Raw genomic sequence first — 16,332 nt, forward strand, 5'->3', positions numbered from 1 at the left:
GGTCTGCACACTACTGAATATCCTGATAATTGGGGCTTCTGTGCAGAAACCAAAAAGGAAAAGTTTGGCAATTATAGGTACAAAGTCATAAATAATAATTTGAGTTCTAGCTATTTTTACCTTTATACATCCTGAGGATAGTGAAATGTATTGTTGTAGGGTTTTCGTAAAGCCAATTTATTGCAACAGAGGGATATGTTGATTGTGATATAGTGAGGTAGCTGGTGTAACTTTTACTTCACTGTTCTAAAGATACCAGTTACAGTAGTGCTCATCCAGGCTCAGACCTTCGATTTTTGTTCTCCAGAGTTTTGTATCTATGTCCTTTATTGACACTTGCTAAGATCTCATTTGATATTCAAGGTTAAGTAACAAGATGGACCTCTTTAGGCATTTATCTACTATTGGATTTTATTTGTGATGCAGAGCATATGTGAATCTCCAGACAAATCTAGGGAAGATGTCTGCATTCAAATTAAAATAGTAGTGCCTACTCAGTGCCAAAGTTAAGTTGTGCAGCTAAGAGAATGATAAAGATTAAGTAAAGAAGAGGACCTGCTTTGCAAACACTGCAGTTTTTGCTTTAACTTGGAGCTGAGAAGACTTGCAGAATCTTGCTCTTGCCCTTGGCCTCTATCATGGGCTTGAAAGGAGTGCCTGAGGAAAATGGTAACAGACTTCACTGACCATTTACCTAAGTCCAAGTTAATTTAGCTAGTCATTAACTTTTTTTTTTTTTTTTTTAGAACAGGACCTCTTTAAAAATTTTCCTGGCGATGTTTCTTCTTTTCTTGTCAGAAGTAACAGCAATAAGAAGAGCTTTATGTAGTTCTTCCTGATCTAAAGTCAGATTCTGAAAGAATCTGCCTGAAAGCTAGTAGACTTTCCTCTGCAGTAACTGAACTTGTTAACTATGATACTAACAGGGTTGCTAACTGCCATAAAAATGACTAGAATTGGATCTGATAGATAGAATTGCTCAAATATGTAAATAGATAGCTTCTAACCAAGTTAATAATAAGACAATAGTTAGAAAAAGTGGAAACATTCAGACATAGCTCCTCGGTTTATGCACAGTGGAACTACTAATGTAAACCTATGTGGCGTAAGAAAACTACTGTGAAACCACCAAAGATAGCACTAAAAAAAAAATTTTTTTTATTTTATATGCAATTAAAAACTTATTTTAAAATCTTCAAGATTAAAGTGATGCAGATTAATGTTCCAAATTGAGTATCCCAATGCTGGCCTTGTTTTGGAGGAATATCTTCATCAGGGGACTGGGCAAATAGCTTCTTTCCACACTTAATGCTAAATCAAAAAATCAAGCACCATCTTGTCTGTCCTGGAAAGAGAGGAACAACGTTTATAAAGATATCAGACATACTGCTACTGTGACCAATCAGTGACGAGATAATCACAGCATAGAAGACCCATGTCCAAGTAATGTCACTAAGCAGGTATATCACACAAATAATGCTGGATATGGATCTTCTATGCTGTCATTGGTTATGTATCTTATCTCGTCACTGATTGGCCACTTTAGCGATACATCTCTTGTCTTTATAAACGTTCCTCTCCTTCCAGGATAGTCAAGATGGTGCTTGACATTTTTTGACTTAGTATGCAGTGTGGAAAGAAGCTAATTATCAAGGTTCCTGACAAAGATATTCCTCCAAAAAGCAGCCAGCATCAGGGTACTCAATTTGAAACATTATTCTGCATCGTTTCAATCTTGAAGATTACTTTTATATGTTAATTGCATATAAAATACCAAAAAGTGTATTTCTTAGTGCTGTCTTTGATGGTCTCACTATGATTGACTTCTTACTCCACATAGGTTTAATGTGGTAGTTCCACCACGCATAAACTGAGGAGCTATGTCTGAGTTTTTCTAACTATTGTCTTTGCCGGCCAAACTGAGATGTAAGTTTAAAGTATTTGTCCTAGCATATAAGATCTTTCGAGGACAGGGCCGCCCTCATTTGCGGAATAATATTCTTTGGAAACGTCCATTGAGAGTTACTCGCTCTCAGTATGGTGCACTGCTGCAACTTTCCCCGATTAAGAGTTTCCGTCATGTAAGACTCCAAAATCTATCTTTTTTTCTATGTTGGTTCCAAAATTATGGAACAGTCTTCCATTGGACATCAGGGAAGAAATGGACCTGATGAGATTTCGGCATAAAATAAAAACATGGTTGATGTTATCAGAGTTTCCGAATTAAAACTGGGTATGCTCCTAAGGTTTAGGGCTGAGTCGGCAGGTCTGTTCATGGTGGCTATAAAAAGATGGCCATATGTTATGCTGTTTTGTTTTAATGGATGTATATTTCTTTTATTATTTGTATGATTTTATGTGATAGTTAAACATGTACATTGCTTTGGAAATGATCATAAAATTGGAAAGCAATTAAATTTTATAAATACATAAATTACCTTGGTTTGGGAGCTATCTATTTGCATATTTGAGCTATTCTCTCTATCATTTTTTGATTTTTCGCTCTCTTGAGTGGTGCGTATACTGGCCTAAAATTGAAACTGCCCTAAGGTCCCTTTTTTTTTTAACCTGCTTATTTATAATTTGTTGACTGCTGATTCCTTTCAGCTCCAGCAGTATAGTCCCTTTTACAATTAGAAAACACAATCTATGGCTTGGGCATGCATCTCTTGACTTCCTCTATCATTGATGCATAGGCAGGAGTCTAAAGTGCTGCATGGTGAAACCATGGCCTATGCTTTTCAATTTTAAAAGGGACTACACTGTTGGAGTGAAGCTGATTATCCATATGGCTCTATGCCATCCAGAGGGTATGGGAAGAGGAGAAAGAGCAAGTGCCAGGCAAGCCAACTAATGAAAGAAAAGCTGATGAGAAACTAACTTGATCCATCATACAACCTAGGGAGGGAGGGTGAGAAGGAAAGCCAGCCAGCTAAAGAGAAGCTGCCTGTCGAGAAAGAAACCTGAAAAGGAGCTTATACCTTTCCCACCACATATCTTGGTCATGTTAATGGTATGTGATTAAATAGTTGGGTTGTCAGTAAAAAAAAATGTCAGATTGTCAATAAATGTTTTTTGGGAATTGGCAACCCTGGATTATAGATCAGAGAGAAGCCAGTTGCCTCTGGTATCCATAGTGTCTTAGTGCCAGAGGCTTGCTACAGCAAATGTTTGGTCGGTTCTGAACTGGATGCATGGAAGAAAACAAGATTTGAATGCAGCTTGTATTGAAATCTAAATCTGCTAACACACGCTCTCCTGTATTCAGTTAGTCCAGTCATGCTAAATGTACTTATTGCATGGCTCCTAGCCCTCACACAGATGCTTGATTTCCTGCAAAACTTCTCCTTTATCTTTATTTTTTTGTTTGAATATTTTCCCTCTGTAGGAAAGGAGTTCTTTGTAAGCTGTCCCCAAAGAAAACAAATTAAAATTATCATACAATTATATAAAATTACTCCCTTATATAATTCTGTATATTGTATTAGTATTTTTTGCGTTGTTTTAGTTGGAGATAGTCTGTATAGTGCATTGAACTATGAGTCGAGAGTCTCTAGGAGTTCATGTCAAATCTTTTATCATTAAATGATCTGTTGAGACAATCATTTCCTTCTTTCTCAGCTTATCCAAATGTAGTTAAATTATTTTGGGTAGATTTTAAAAGGGCACGCGCGCTACCCGGCTTGCGCACATGTACACCTGATTTTATAACTTGCGCACGCAAGTTATAAAATCAGGGGTCGGCGCGTGCAAGGGGATGCACAATTGTGCACCTTGTGCATGCCGAGCCGCGCTGCCTTCCCCATTCCCTTCCCACCCCTTCCCCTAACCCCCCACCAAAAGTTTTATCATAACTTTTGCACCTGCCGGCACACCATCCTTTTACACAGTGGCAATGGCCGCTGTATCTGAGGCCTCTGGGACCGCCCATGCCCCGCCCCCGGACTGCCCCTTTTTGCAAGCCCTGGGACTTAAACGCATTGCCAGGCCTTTTTAAAATAGTGTAAACCCTTTTTAAATCTGGCCCTTTATGTAATGTGTATTTGACTTATTCTATTTTCTGCTAAATGAATGAAAGATATTTAAACCTAGTTTATATGAATAATATATAGATCATGTTCATAATCTTTCATTAAATCAATGCGATGTCTTACCACTTTCTTTGTGCTTTGCTCTTATTAAACATTGGCAAATACAGTGTTGGTTAATAAAGTTGAATGGATTTGACATGAAATTCTAGTATTTCTCATTAATGAGGACATGGCAAAGCTTGAAGTATAAGCCCTTTGGTTCTCTCTGAACCAAATGTGAGTAGTGATGTTTCTCAGTCCCCCACCCCGCACCTCCCTCAAAAGAAATTACAAATACAAAAGCAAAACGTCTTACAATGATTAACCTTATACTGTTAATGACTCGTTTTGGCCTCAGTTCTACAAAGTTCTGAGTCGTGTGAATGACTAAAAGTCTGGCGGTACTGTGCCCGCAGTATTTTTTTCTCATACTGCAAACCAAGGTCTTCACTTCACCTGGGATGAGATTTGACTCTCTTCTGCAGAGATGGACTCCTGTGCATAATTTTTTACAGATTACCTGAATTTTGCAGGTCAGAGGCTTGTGTATTTTTGTAATTGTGTTTTTTCCTTCTTTCCACTCTGGCTTGGCTTCCATTTCTAACACGTGACCATCATCTGTAGAAGGTAATCATTTTGCATTATGACTGGAACATTACATATTGGGGTTTGGTTCCGTATATAGCAATAAAACTTTCTTTTTTTCCTTTTTTGTATATTAACAGGGAAATCATGTCAGCTATATTCACACAATCTAATAGGTTTGTTTGAGCAAGCCAAAAAGCCAGGATTAGCTGCCCATATTCAGACCCACAGATTCCCAGACAGAATATTACCAAGGTAAAATAAATTCTCTCTCTTTTAGCCAAATGTGAAAACTAACCTAACATGTTTGTATACTGAGAAAAGTAACAGCATTCAGCAGATGAAGTGTGCAGGTAGGCTTAGCATGCTTATACATATTATTCTCTGTGCAGCGTTTCTTGCAGATGGGAATTACAGTGGACTGTTGCACCGAGGCAAAGATAATTTTTCATTATTTCTATCTATATATCAAAAACATAGCAGTGATAATTTCAGGTAGTACCATATGGTAATTAATGCTGTGATATTCAATGCAGATGATAAATGTTGTGAAATTGACATCTAGTTTCATCTAGTAAGGGAGAAATTTCCCTTCAGTAAATTACTGGAATTAGCTCCCAAATTACTCAAAGATAAGTAATTGTAAATGCTTTATAAATTAAGTGCTTTCATAAATGTATGCAAAAAGTGTAGATTGTAGAAGTTTACTCTTCTATATATGAACATGATTTCCACCTTATAACATTAGAAAGGCTTTTATATGAGAACGGAAACATCTTTGGATCATTTGCATCAGTCTTGTTCATTAAGATGTGTCTCTTTCTGCCTGGGAGCAGTAACCTTTGTAGTACTGTGATGCTTTTTGGCTGAAAGCCTGATAAAGAATGGCAGCTGTATGCTGCAGTGAATAAAAACAGGGGAGAACGTGTGGTTCAAACACTGTCCTGAAAGTTCAAAAAAGTCTCAGGATGGAAATTCCTCTTTACCATTGATTCATCAACCTTGACAAAATCACTTTATCCCCCACTTTCAGTGTAACTAATGCTATTGGTCAAGGAATAATTATTGTAATAAAAATATTATCCCTTCTCCCCTTTGCATAGTTTTATGCAGTCCAGTTGCCAGAAATATACCACTAGGGTCTTCCACCTTTTGGCTGAGATCAAGTGTAGTACTGTATGTTTTAGAAGTTGTTAAATTATAATGTATTGCATTGCTAGAAAAGACATTTGACCCTAGGATTCTTTTTGTTTTTTGCTTGTGATTCCTTTTATTGAACCAACATAAGAATTGTCCAGAGATGCTGTACATGAGCTATTGAGATGGCATGAGTCTCTTTTGCAGATGTCTTGACATCTACTGAAGATAACCTGTGTGATCTTGAATACTCCATGTGCAGCTTCATTTTTAGATCATTCTTCTCTTGAATTAATAAAAGGTAACGAATCAGATATCTCCAAGACAGTATGACTATTAGAACTTAGCCTTAAGATAACAAGGGTCCCTCTTATTTTATATTTTGGTTTTCTTTTTGCCTTATTTTACTTTACTGTTAACATTTCAAAACATTCTGTGAAGATTAATACGATACATTTTCTGCTTTCAGAAAATTTGCCTTAACCACAAAGATTCCTGACACAAAAGGCTGCCACAAATGTTGTATAGGTATGCATTTCTGTGACTTTCTTCATTTAATCTTTAAACTTTTTCCTGAAATTCACTGTGTAAGTAAGAAATAAGTTGTAAAGGCATATACGATTACTGGTGGTACACAGCAAGGTAGAAGGCTGAAGGACAAATGTTTTAGCACCCTAGAGGTGCATGTATGATTATGACTATACAGCTTGTAATGTAATATGCCACTTTTGAAATGTTTAATATAGATTGTTAGTTATCCTAAACACTTGATAAAAAAAAATTTAACAGGTAATTTACAGTTGGATGAACAGTTGAGCCACTGGTGAAGGTACTGTCACGGGGAGCCACAGAAGAGGTAGTTGCTGTTTTCCATAGACCAGCTGAAAGGGGGAAGATCCGGTGGCCACTTTGATATGTGTGTTATAAGAGAACTTGGCCCAAGGTAGTAGAGTGCCCAGTTGTTTTGGCACTTATTGGCGTATGATTAAAGGAAAGTCTTAAGAGTGTGATTGGTGCATTCTGCTTGTCTATTACCTTGCAGATGATAAGCTGTGGTGTGATTAGTGTAATGCCGAACTTTGTGTAGAGCAAGCACCTCTATCAGATAATATGTGCTTGGGCAAGCCATGCAGGCAAAAGACATGGAGTGTGAAGAGAGACGCCAATTCTAGTGTGGACGGGAGACCTGGTACGGGGACGAAGTGTGCCATCTTTTAGAACTGGTCTATCAGCACCCAAATCACAATGGCGCCATCTGAGATTGGGAGGTCCACTATAAAGTCCGTAGACCGGTGGGTCCAGGGCTCCCTGGGAGCTGGCAATGGCTGTAATAACCCCCAGGGTCAGCCATGCAGTGCTTTTGCTGTCCACAAGTGAGAAACAAATCAGTGTAGGCCTTGTCATCTTGCTTCATTTGGGGCTACCAGTAGTGTCACTAAAGCAATTCAAGGGTTTGTGCCCGCCCGAGTTGACCTGCAGCACGTGAGTCATAGGCCCATTTCAACAATTTCTCATGGAGTCTGGAGGGTACAACAGTCTGCTTGGCCGGGCAGGTTACCTTGGTAGCCAAGAATATCCAGTGGGATCAATGATGTGGATGAGAAGCTTTGGAACATCCTCAGTTTGAAAGGAGCGGGAGAGAGCATCTTCCCATTGGTTCAAGACTGTGGGGCGATACCACAATTCAGAATTGAAGCATGCGAAGAACAAAAACTAACAGGTCTGTCTTGCATTGAGCTGCCAAGCTTGGTGGAGATGTTTGAGATTCTTTTGATCCATGTAGATTGTAACAGTGTTGGACTCCGAGTAAGTGACACCATTCCTCGAGAGCTAGTTTGACAGCCAGAAGCTCTCAATCACCAAGTGTAATTACACTCAGCTGGAGAAAACTTCCTAGAAAAGAAGGAACATGACCAGAGGACTCCCTCCAAAGTGTGCTGGCTAAGGACAGCTCCTACGCCCAGAAATGAAGCATCAACTTCTAAGATGAAGGGTCGTGTAGGATCCGGGTGATGCAGGCAAGGCTCATCTGAGAAGGTGTTTTTCAGCTTCGAAAGTGCTTCTAATGCTTCAGGTAGCCAATCTTTGGTATTGGCGCCCTTGTGGGTAAGGGCCGTGAGAGATGCTGCCACAGAAGAGTAGCTTGTGAAAAAGTGACGATAATTAGCAAATCCCAAAAATGTATGTAGCACCTGGAGCCCCTCAGGACAGGGCCAGTCCTGGATGGCCTTCACTTTGGCAGGGTCCATATGGAAACCATCATAAGAAACTATGTATCCTAGAAAAGGAAGTTCCTCTTATTCAAAAAGACATTTTTCCAATTTGGCATAGAGATTGTGCTCTTGTAAACATTGTAAGACCATGCGGACATCTTGACAGTGAGAACTTGATGTTTGGGAAAAAATCAAGATGTCATCTAGGTATACATCCACATAGGTATAAAGGAAGTCATGGAAGATCTCGTTGACCATTTTCTGGAAAACCACTGGAGCATTGCAAAGCCCAAAAGGCAATACTAAGTATTTGTAATGTCTGTCACAAGTATTAAATGCAGTTTTCCACTCGTCACCAGCCTTGATTCAAATAAGGTTATATGCTTCCCTGAGGTCCAGCTTTGTCAATATTTTGGTGCCTTGCAGGCAGTCAGAGAGTTCTGTTAGTGGTAATGGGTACAGATCTTTCTTTGTGATGGCATTCAGACTGCAGTAGTCAATGCACAGCCTGAGGGAGCTGTTTTTCTTTGTGACAAAGAAGAGCCTGGCACCTAACGGAGAAGAAGAGGGACAGATAAGTCTGCGTTACAAATTTTCCCAAATGTAATCGTCATGACCTGAGTCTCAGGAGGTGACCAGGAATAGACCCAACCACCCGGAGGTTTGGCCCCAGGAATGAGTTCAATACTGCAGTCGTAGAGGCGGTGCGGTGGCAAAGTCTTAGCCTTTTCCTTAGAAAAGAAATCTTGATAGACTGAGTAGTGTGGGGGCAGACCGGGAAATAGAGTAGCCACAGTCATGGGATGAGGAGGTTCTAGAGGTTACAAGCAGGAGTCCCTTGTACTCATGGCCCCATTGGACGAGCTGAAGGGTGGTCCAGTCAAATTGCAGTTGATGCCGCTGGAGCCATGGTAGTCCCGAGATAATGGAATGAGTGGCCCTGGAGATCACATGCAGACTAATTTTCTCCATATGTAGAAGACTGGTGTGTAAGGGCATGGGTACTATGGTTAGAATAACTCGGCCTGGAATAGAGTCTCCATAGACAGAGGATGATATTTAATGGTGTGGTCATCTGGACTGTGAGAATTGTTGCTCGATGAGTTCCTTCAAGTTGTTTCCTCCAGAGTCCACAAAGGCCTGCATAGTGAAACATGTGAAACCCAGCTCCAGGGTCACAGGAATCAAGAAATGTGGATAGCTGTGTGTCTGGTGGACATGAGGACTGCCTAGTAACTTGCCTGCCTGATGCGAAGGTGGAGGACCTCGCGGTCACCTAGATAGGATTATAGACAATGCTGGGGAGGAGCCAGCTGTCGCTTGTGGGCACCAGCAACATGTTCAAATGTGGGGGGAGGTTCTGGGTGCCAAATTTAGGATTTTAGATAGAAAGCTGAAATCCAGAACCTCCAGGGTGGCATTCTCTGAAATGCTCTCTGTTCCACATGCAGGTCCCCAGAGGCAGGCAGAGCTCCGGAGTCTCAATGCATGGATGAGACGATGGTGCAGGGAAGAAGGATTCAGTTTTGTAAGAAACTGGACAACCTTTTGGGGAAGAGGGAGACTTTTCGGAAAGGACGGGCTCCACCTTCACCAAAATGGAACCAGTCTGCTGGCACTAACTTTCAAAAAGGAGAGTGAGCAGCTTTTAAACTAGAACAAGGGGGGAAAGCTGACAGTCACTCAGCAGTGCATGGGTCGGAGGAATGTATCTTTGAAGGATACGAATGAAACAGTAGAGTTAGGGCATCCCAACATAGGTTCCAATAAATGCAAAAGTAGCCCATGTGTCTATAAGTAAAGAATCACCTAAGCTAAAGAATTCCAAATTATCCATATCAACTGAAAAGAAGATTATTTATACAAACAAAAAACACACTTTGAAATGTCTGTATGCCAATGCCAGAAGTCTAAGAAGTAAGATGGGAGAGTTAGAATGTATAGCAGTGAATGATGAGATAGACATAATTGGCATCTCAGAGACCTAGTGGAAGGAGGATAACCAATGGGACAGTGCTATATCAGGGTACAAAATATACCACAATGATAGGGAGGGTCAACTTGGTGGGGGTGTAGCACTTTATGGTCAGGAGGGTATAAGAGTCCAACAGGATAAAGATCATACAAGAGACTAAATGCTCAGTAGAATCTATATGGGTAGAAAACCCACGTATATTGGGTAAGAGTATAGTGATAGTATACCCCTATCGTCCACCTGGCCAAAATGATCAGACAGATGATGAAATGTTGAGAGATCAGGGAAGCTAGCCAATTTGGCAGTGCAGTAATAATGGGAGTTTTCTATTACCCCAATATTGACTGGGTAAGTGTAACATCAGGACATTCTAGAGACATAAAATTCCTGGATTGAATAAATGACTGCTTCATGGAGCAATTGGTTCAGGAACCAACGAGAGGGAGCTATTTTAGATTTAATTCTTAGTGGAATGCAGGATTTGGTGAGAGAGGTAATGTGGTGGGACACTTGGCAATAATGATCATAACGTGATCAAATTTGAACTAATGACTGGAAGGGAGACAATATGTAAATCTACAGCTCTAACACTAATTTTTCAAAAGGGAAACTTTGTTAAAATGAGGAAAATAGAAAAATATTGAAAGGTGGACATTGTTTAAAAATACAATCTTGAAGTCCAAATGTATTACATGCATTAAGAAAGGTGGAAGGAAGGCAAAACGATTGCCAGCATGGTTAAAAGGTGAGGTGACAGGCTATTTTATCCAAAAAACACTCCTTCAAAAATTCGGAAGAAGGATCTATCTGAAGAAAATAGGGAAAAGCATCAGCATTGTCAAGTTAAGTGTAAAATATTGATAAGGCAGGCTAAGAGAGAATTTGAAATGAAGTTGGCCATAGAAGCAAAAACCCATAATAAAAATGTTTTAAAATATATCCAAAGCAAGAAACCTGTGAGGGAGCCGGTTGGACCGTTAGATGACAGAGGGGGTTAAAGGGGCTCTTAGGGAAGATAAGGCCATTGCAGAAAGACTGAGTTCTTTGCATCTGTGTTTACTAATGAGGATGTGGAGAGATACCGGTTCCGGAGATGGTTTTCAAGGGTGATGATTCAGGTGAACTGAACCAAATCACTGTGAACCTGGAAGATGTAGTAGGCCAGATTGACAAACTAAACGCAACGCTATCGAAACGCTATCGAAACGTCTTATATTTTCTGGAAGCGAGTTCCACAAGGAAGGGCCAGCTACAGAAAAAGCACAGGGTCACAACGCGAAATGAGGGAATCTCAAGCAGGCGGGAGGGAGCAGAAGCAGGAACACAAGAGGCGATGAATGAATCGAGGGGACAGAATTAGCCATCTTCCAGAATTAGGCTCTTCCTCCAGGCCTTCCCCTAACTTTCTAAGCCATTAATTGTCAACCGGACAGGACTCTGCTTTACCGGCTAACGCCCCGCTATGTTTAGACATTATAATTAAGCCACCGTTTCTTTTGTTTCATTGCCTTTTCTAGTTCTCTTCAGTTACACTGTCCTATACCTCTGACTAGCCTAGCCTCCAAGTTAACTACCCTTGTTATATGTAACTTCCGCTTCCAGTGAATTGTTCTTGTTTAAGTTATACCCTTTGTTACATGTAAACCGATCTGATATGAAATTTTTTCATGAAGGTCGGTATAGAAAAGTGTTAAATAAAATAAATAAATAGAGTAGCAAATCACCTGGACCGGATGGTATGCATCCCGGAGTTCTGAAGGAACTAAAAAATGAAATTTCAGATCTATTAGTTAAAATTTGTAACCTATCATTAAAATCATCCATTGTATCTGAAGACTAAAGGGTGGCCAATGTAACACCAATATTTAAAGAGGGTTCCAGGGGCAATCTATGGAACTATAGACCTGTAAGTCTGACTTCAGTCCCGGGAAAAATACTGGAAACTATTCTAAAGATCAAAATCACAGAGCATATAGAAAGACATGGTTTAATGGAACACAGTCAGCATGGATTTACCCAAGGCAAGTCTTGCCTCAAAAATCTTCATTTTTTTGAAGGGGTTAATAAACATGTGGATAAAGGTGAGCCAGTAGATGTAGTATATTTGGATTTTCAGAGGGCATTTGACAAAGTCCCTCATGAGAGGCTTCTAAGGAAACTAAAAAGTAATGGGATAGGAGGCTGAATCCTTTTGTGGATTACAATCTGGTTAAAAGACAGGAAAGAGAGAGTAGGATTAAATGGTCAATTTTCTCAATGGAAAAGGGCAAACAGAATGCCTCAAGGTTCTGTATTTCAACTGGTGCTTTTCAATATATTTATAAATGATCTGGAAAGGAATAAGACAAGTGAGGAAATCAGATTTGCAAATGATACAAAATTATTCAGAGTAGTTAAATCACAAGCGTATTGTGATAAATTGCAGGAGGACCTTGCGAGACTGGAAGATTGGGCATCCAAGTGGCAGTTGAAATTTAATGTGGACAAGTGCAAGGTGAACCCAAAAAACAAATCGGTAACCGATCCAGTGAGCTGTGTAGCAGTGACGACAATGAGAATCGGATAAAAGAAAGCCCTTTATTAAAACGCCCGACTCTGGCCGAGTTTCGCTCTTTTTGCACAGAGCTGCCTCAGGGGCAATTCATTCAAGCAGTCTTACAGCTGATTGAGAAAAATCAGCTGTAAGACTGCTCGTTATGTGGATTCAATATATATCGAATGCATTCAATTCCATTGCTGACACTACACAGCATCGCTACGTGAACAAATGAAAGTCTAACTGCTTTGGAGTGAAATCATCCGCGCTGATAATCAATACGATATTGACTTTTCCAAGTCCTGCTTGAATGAATTGCCCCTGAGGCAGCTCTGTGCAAAAAGAGCGAAACTCGGCCAGAGTTGGGCGTTTTAATAAAGGGCTTTCTTTTATCCGATTCTCATTGTCGTCAAGTGCAAGGTGATGCATATAGGGAAAAATAATCCATGCTGTAGTTACACGATGTTACGTTCCATATTAGGAGTTACCACCCAGGAAAAAGATCTAAGTGTGCTGCAGCAGTCAAAAAAAGCAAACAATATTAGAAATTATTAGGAAGGGAATGGGGAATAAAACGGAAAATGTCATAATGTCTGTATCGCTCCATGGCGAAGACCAGACCGTACCTTGAGTATTGTCAGTTCTGATCATCGCATCTCAAAAAAAGATATAATTGTGATGGAGATATTACAGAGAAGGGCAACCAAAATGATAAAGTGGATGGAACAGCTCCCCTATGAGGAAAGGCTGAAGAGGGGTAAGGGCTGTTCAGCTTGGAGAAGAGACGGCTGAGGGGGGATATGATAGAGATCTTTAAAATCAGGAGAGGTCTAGAACGGGTAAATGTGAATCGGTTATTTACTCTTTCGGATAATAGAAGGACTAGGGAGCACTCTGTGAAGTTAGCAAGTAGCACATTTAAAACTAATCAGAGAAAATTCTTTTTCACTCAGTGCACAGTTAAGCTCTGGAATTTGTTGCCAGAGGATGTGGTTAGTGCAGTTAGCATAGCTGGGTTTAAAAAAGGTTTGGATAAATTCTTGGAGGAAAAGTCCATTAACTGCTATTAATCAAGTTGTCTTAGAGAATAGCCACTGCTATTACTGGCATCAGTAGCATGGGATCTGCTTAGTGTTTGGGTACTTGCCAGGTACTTGTAGCCTGGATTGGCCACTGTTGGAAACAGGATGCTGAGCTTGATGGACCCTTGCTCTGACCCAGTATGGCAATTTCTTATGTTCTTATAAGAGTTGGGGAGCTGGAATGGTGAAGCATAGGGTCAGCTCCCCACAAGACCCTAGGCATTGAAGTTTCCTGGCTTCAGTGGACATTGTCTGTACTGTGCTGGTTGGGCCACCTTTTAACCCAAAGACCCTGCTGCCTACAGTGAAGTCTCCCCTCTGGGCCTAAGCGAAAATGCCCCAATTGTATGGGCTCTTCGGAAGGAGGAGAGGACAACGGAGTTACAGTCGAAGGCAAGAGTGGTTTCTGAAACCGAGGTGCCAATATAATGCTCCTTCATACCAAAAGGGCTTCACGATCCCTCTGTTGGAGCTGGCGATCGTTTTTCCCAGTGAGAGCTATGAGCTCTTCTAAGGAGGTAAATATTACAGAGAAAACAGATTTTGCATAAGCATTAACCCACTTCTCAAATTTGACCACTTCCTCATGCTGGAGTTTAGTCATAGTTAAGACCACAGACCCCAGTCTAGCAAAAGCTTTCAGCAGAGCCCTAAAGTTGTTTGCTTGCTAAAACTACCTCAGACAGAATTGTTTTTTTTAAATATTGGCCTTAAAGAAATTACTATACTTTTTTTCGTGTTAATTACATAGTTCCCAGTCCCTCCTCTGGCAGCCCCAGCCCTACTGTTCCTCACATTAGAACCCGCACAGAAAAAATCAGGAGAGGCTGTTTCTAACCCCCTACTCTGGATTAGGATCTTTCAAAGCAATTTTCTGCCACCAACACCATCCCACACTCCATCAGACTATTGACCCTCAGTCCATATATTCAGCAGTCTCCATTTTTTTTTAATTTTGTCTTTATTTTCATGGATTGTTTGTACTGTGGATGTTGCAATCCCTAATATCTTAGATATGTAGGTAAGCTTTTCACCAAACTTGAACCATCTTAAAAATGTCCAACTTTTTATATGTAAGGCAATGCTTTTTCTGGCTCTTGGTACTTCTGCTCTGATCTCCTGACAATGGATACTTCAGAAATATCTCCACTTACTTTTACTTCCCACAAGATGAGACGGAATGTGGAGAGAAACTGCGGACTGTGGCAGGAGTTTCTGTCTCAGGCGTTCCTCTCCTGAAATGAACCTACTGCTTCATATGCCAGGTTTTCCTCTCATGAAAGGCCATTATTTAAAATGGCTCTGAACTCTTAACAAGCTTTTGCTTCCCAGTAGAACAGGAATAGTGCTAGGTCAGAGCTCCATTATAGTGAGTCTGCAAGTTCAGTGTATCAAATCTCAGTCCCAAAATGGAATTTCCATTAAAGCAAAATTACTAGGTGAGTTTCCAAATAACAAGGAATTGCTGTATCAATATATGTACCTTGCTACATTTTGTTGCAAATCACATTTTATATAGCTATGGCTTTTGTGTTGTTGCAGTCAGAAACCCATATACTGGACACAAGTACCTCTGTGGAGCATTGCAGTCTGGAATTGTTTTACTCCAGTGGTATGAACCGATGCAGAAATTCATGCTAATAAAGGTATGTTTTACCCACGTGTATTCTACTTGTTTGTTCTTCGTCAATAAGCAGGCATAAATTAGCTATAACATGTAGGTGACATCTGATGGTGTTGACTCAGACCCAGTTCTCAGAGCTCAGTAAAGACCTTATGGATCACATGTGGGAGTCCCCATGCGCATACATGCTTCCTCGTGAGCACATCAGTCTTGCTCCAGCCACTACTGCACAGACGTGTTCCTAGTCTCTCTCCAATTTTTTTTTCTGTTCTTCCATTTCATTGAACTAGATTTTCTGCCTTGTTACATTGTTTTCTTTTCAAGCTACTCTTGACAGCTCCTCAGTAGAACTTTTCAATTCTTTCAAATAATGAACAGGTGAAAAAAGTCCGGGGCCAAGAAGACCACCACATGCTTCAAGGCCTGCATCTGTGGATGCTGGATGTCACACAAATTCTCTTGATTTGTCGTCACTGCCTATAGATTAATCATGACCGTCATCTGCTTCATTTGCAGTAGGATGTCTTTGCGGACGCAACATTACATCTGGAAAATGGAGGCTCTAAGGAAGGCACAACAGAGCTTCTCCTCACCCCAGAACCAAGGCATTGAATTCTCAGCCCACGAAATCAATGTAGGATGCTTCTTTCGTAAGTCGGACAAAATATCCCCCTGTCCCATCCTGTTCCCCACTTGGCTCCAGTTCCTAAATCCAGCTCAGGTCAGGGGTTGAGCAAGGCACCTAAGAGGTACAAGGGATCCTCTCTCCTTCAGCCCCCAAAGAAGCATGTGCCATCAGCACCAAAGTGGAGCTGGTCTCAAGCCAAAGGCAGTATGGGACCTCCCTGGTACAGGTGCCAGCCTTCTTCATGGTGTGGAAGATACCCCTGGTGCCAAGTCATTTTTTCTGACCAGACCCTGCATGGTCCAGGGTGATATCTGTCTCTTCTGCACAGAGCTGTTCCACAATGTGGCCTGCTAAAGCCCCATCTTTATCAGGGGCAGAGCACTTTTGTACCAAATGCAGAAGTCCTACTATGGCACAGAAGGAGGCGTTTTCAGCACTTTCCATCAGACATACTGTCAATCAGTTGGAAGTCTTGCAGCATC

General features: G+C 40.7%; 1 protein-coding gene across 3 annotated transcripts in view; it reads left to right on the top strand.

The window, feature by feature from the left end:
* Nucleotides 1–16,332, top strand: part of MAP4K5 (mitogen-activated protein kinase kinase kinase kinase 5) — a 341,354-nt gene that overhangs the window by 263,359 nt on the left and 61,663 nt on the right. For 2 of the 3 annotated variants that reach the window (XM_029598353.1, XM_029598354.1), the window contains 4 exons: nt 4,695–4,697; nt 4,796–4,910; nt 6,262–6,320; nt 15,141–15,244. In XM_029598353.1, coding sequence (XP_029454213.1) covers nt 4,695–4,697; nt 4,796–4,910; nt 6,262–6,320; nt 15,141–15,244 — 281 coding nt within the window. The remainder of the gene's footprint in view (nt 1–4,694; nt 4,698–4,795; nt 4,911–6,261; nt 6,321–15,140; nt 15,245–16,332) is intronic. The other variant, XM_029598355.1, reaches the window with a different exon arrangement.

The sequence above is a fragment of the Rhinatrema bivittatum genome, chromosome 4, assembly GCF_901001135.1.
Source record: "Rhinatrema bivittatum chromosome 4, aRhiBiv1.1, whole genome shotgun sequence".
NCBI lineage: Eukaryota > Metazoa > Chordata > Amphibia > Gymnophiona > Rhinatrematidae > Rhinatrema > Rhinatrema bivittatum.